This window comes from Cnephaeus nilssonii, assembly GCF_951640355.1.
Source record: "Cnephaeus nilssonii genome assembly, chromosome: 18".
NCBI classification, from domain to species: domain Eukaryota; kingdom Metazoa; phylum Chordata; class Mammalia; order Chiroptera; family Vespertilionidae; genus Cnephaeus; species Cnephaeus nilssonii.
This window is the reverse complement of record NC_137089.1, coordinates 47,659,116-47,661,450: the sequence shown is the minus strand read 5'-3', so window position 1 is coordinate 47,661,450 and position 2,335 is coordinate 47,659,116. Positions and strand designations below refer to the sequence as shown.

The window sequence follows — 2,335 nt, the reverse complement described above, 5'->3', positions numbered from 1 at the left end:
GCATGGAAACTTCCTCCTTCCACGGGATACTTAACCAGACACAGAACACAACACCTGAGGTGAGATTTCAATGGATATTAAGTCTGGGGTAGAGCCTCTCTCCCCCCAACAACTCTAGCTTCCAAAGGTGCGGAGCAGGTAGAGCCGTCCATTGGTTCACTGTCTGGTTTCTCCTTTCATCACCGGTGTCCCCACTGCTCCTAATCTTTAGGGGAATTCTGGGCCAGGTACTGTTCCCACTCAACTTCAACCAACTTGTACAGCTCCGTGGTGGCCTGAGCGTCTTCCACAGAGGAATGCCCACTTTTTCCAGCCTGGATGTCCCGGTTCAGCAGCTTATTTATGAGATGCTTCAGAGCCATGGTAGCATTTTCTGGGCAGTCAGCCTTCCGGTTGAGAGGAGGGATATGGGAGGTGTCGCGGGTAAGAGACTTGGGGTGAAAGTACTGAAGGGCTTTGAAGTCATTGTGGATGGCATGTCCCACCACTATCTTCCCTGTGAGTATTTTCAAGATCTGGCCCCGAGCAATCTTGAAGAGTGTAGCATTCATCATGTGGTGCTTGCGGATACCACTCCATCTGGTGCGGTAGTCCACAATGTGACAGGGGGGAAGGATGTACTCATCATAGAGCACATCTCCGTTGTAGTTGACAGTGCTACATTGAGCCAAGGAACTCACATGCCCCTTGGGTCCTGTGTCCACTATCTCACAGTCAATTGCCACCATCTTCCTTGGTGTCTTCTGGGATGCTCCAGAGCATTTGTTCTCTGAATGAGCCAGGGTGGAGTTATGTGGTGTATTCTTCTGAATAGCGTTCTTTTGGGGGTTCTTCTGAGGGCGACTTGGGGGGCTCTTAATCTCTGGAAGGGAACTCTGGAAGTCCTCCAGCAAATCTGCTTTAGCCACAACAGAACCAGTCTTCTGTGAAGGGGCAGGGGTCAGCCAAGGCACAGAAGTTTTCTTGTCCAGGGACCGCTCTGATGCACGGCTCGAATCTGCAGTCTTCTTTTTTGGAAGGGGAGAAATTTTCCAAGTGCCATCCACCTGAGGAGTTACCCCTTTCTTTTCAGGTTCTGAGTGCAACTTAGGAACATTGTTAGGGGGCTGTTTTTTTTTCTTATTTAGAAGGCCTCTCCTTTCTAAGAACTGCCGCTTCTTGACAAATTTTTGGTGCTTGGCATTCCCTTCTAAAGTCTTTTTTAGGGGAGGTTCGCCAAAATCCAGATTGAGGAGTAAGGTAGACATGAGGATGGTGGATGGTAGGAGAGCAGTTGGGAAGAGTGGCTCACCAATGAAAGGATAGAGGACTCATCCTCTGCTGAATCCCATAGGCCAGCATCTGAAGGTTTGTAGTATACCCTAGGGAAGAAAGTGAACCTGATAACAGATCCCAAAGGCCTGGGAGAACAATAAGACCCATCTCCATAGAACTCAAGGTAAGAAATAAATCAGAGCAACCTCCCAGATAGAGGGGGAACAAATCTGTAATGTGAAATGACGGAAGGACACTGTCTGAGACAAGCCCATAATTCACCAGTCCTATGGCCTTAGGCAGGTCATATCCCCCTCTCTAGATCTGTCCCATTTGTAAACAGAGGGGGTTGGAGGGCCAACCAGCTTGATTCTCTTTCCGAGCCTGGAAAGCCAGAATAGGTGGGCTCTACATCGGCCCAGGGAGAATGTCTAAGCACCCTCGAAACCAGTGATGAGTACGGCGTAGATGACATCTAGATCTGCCAGGCATCCCCAGTGCGGGTCCTACGAACAGGTATAACTCCAGGTACCCCTTTCCCCCATTTCCGGGTGGAGGCCACCTCCACATGCTTCTCACCCAAGTTCTTCTCCCAAGAAAGGACTGTTTACAACACATAGCAGCGGGGAGGTGGGGGGAGGCTGAGGCCGGGGGCAGTTACCTCGGCGAGCACACTTTGGGGATCAAGAAGCCTGTTCCTCACCATCACCACCTACCTCCCAGATGTCTAGTTTCATATTTTAAAAATATATCTTTCCAACTTTCTCAACATCATTTTTCCATGACTTTACTTTCAGTCTCTGTGTGTCTTTTGTTCTGAGGTGGGTCTCCTGTAGACAGTACATATATTGATCTTGTTTTTTTCTTTTTCATTCAGCTACCCTATGTCTTTTGTTTAAAAAATTAATCCATTTGCATTTAAAGTGATTATTGATGTATTTATTGTCATTATATTATTTATAATTATGTCTGTTTTCTTTCTCTTTTTTCTTCTTAAAGAAATCTCTTTAACATTTCTTGTGAAACTGCTTTGGTTGTAATGAAGTCCTTTAGTTTTTTCTTGTCTGTGAAGTTCTTTATC

At 46.9% G+C, this 2,335-nt stretch overlaps 1 protein-coding gene across 1 annotated transcript; it reads right to left on the bottom strand.

Moving 5' to 3' along the window:
• Nucleotides 1-200: 200 nt before the first annotated feature.
• On the bottom strand, nt 201-1,954 carry LOC307113923 (interferon-stimulated 20 kDa exonuclease-like 2; the record flags this gene model as incomplete). The annotated part of the gene is made up of 2 exons (XM_079795936.1): nt 1,916-1,954; nt 201-1,361 (listed from the first exon to the last, which is right to left on the bottom strand). The coding sequence occupies exon 2, from the start codon at nt 1,245-1,247 to the stop codon at nt 201-203; it is 1,047 nt and encodes a 348-aa protein (XP_079652062.1). The 5' UTR covers nt 1,248-1,361; nt 1,916-1,954.
• Nucleotides 1,955-2,335: the final 381 nt, after the last annotated feature.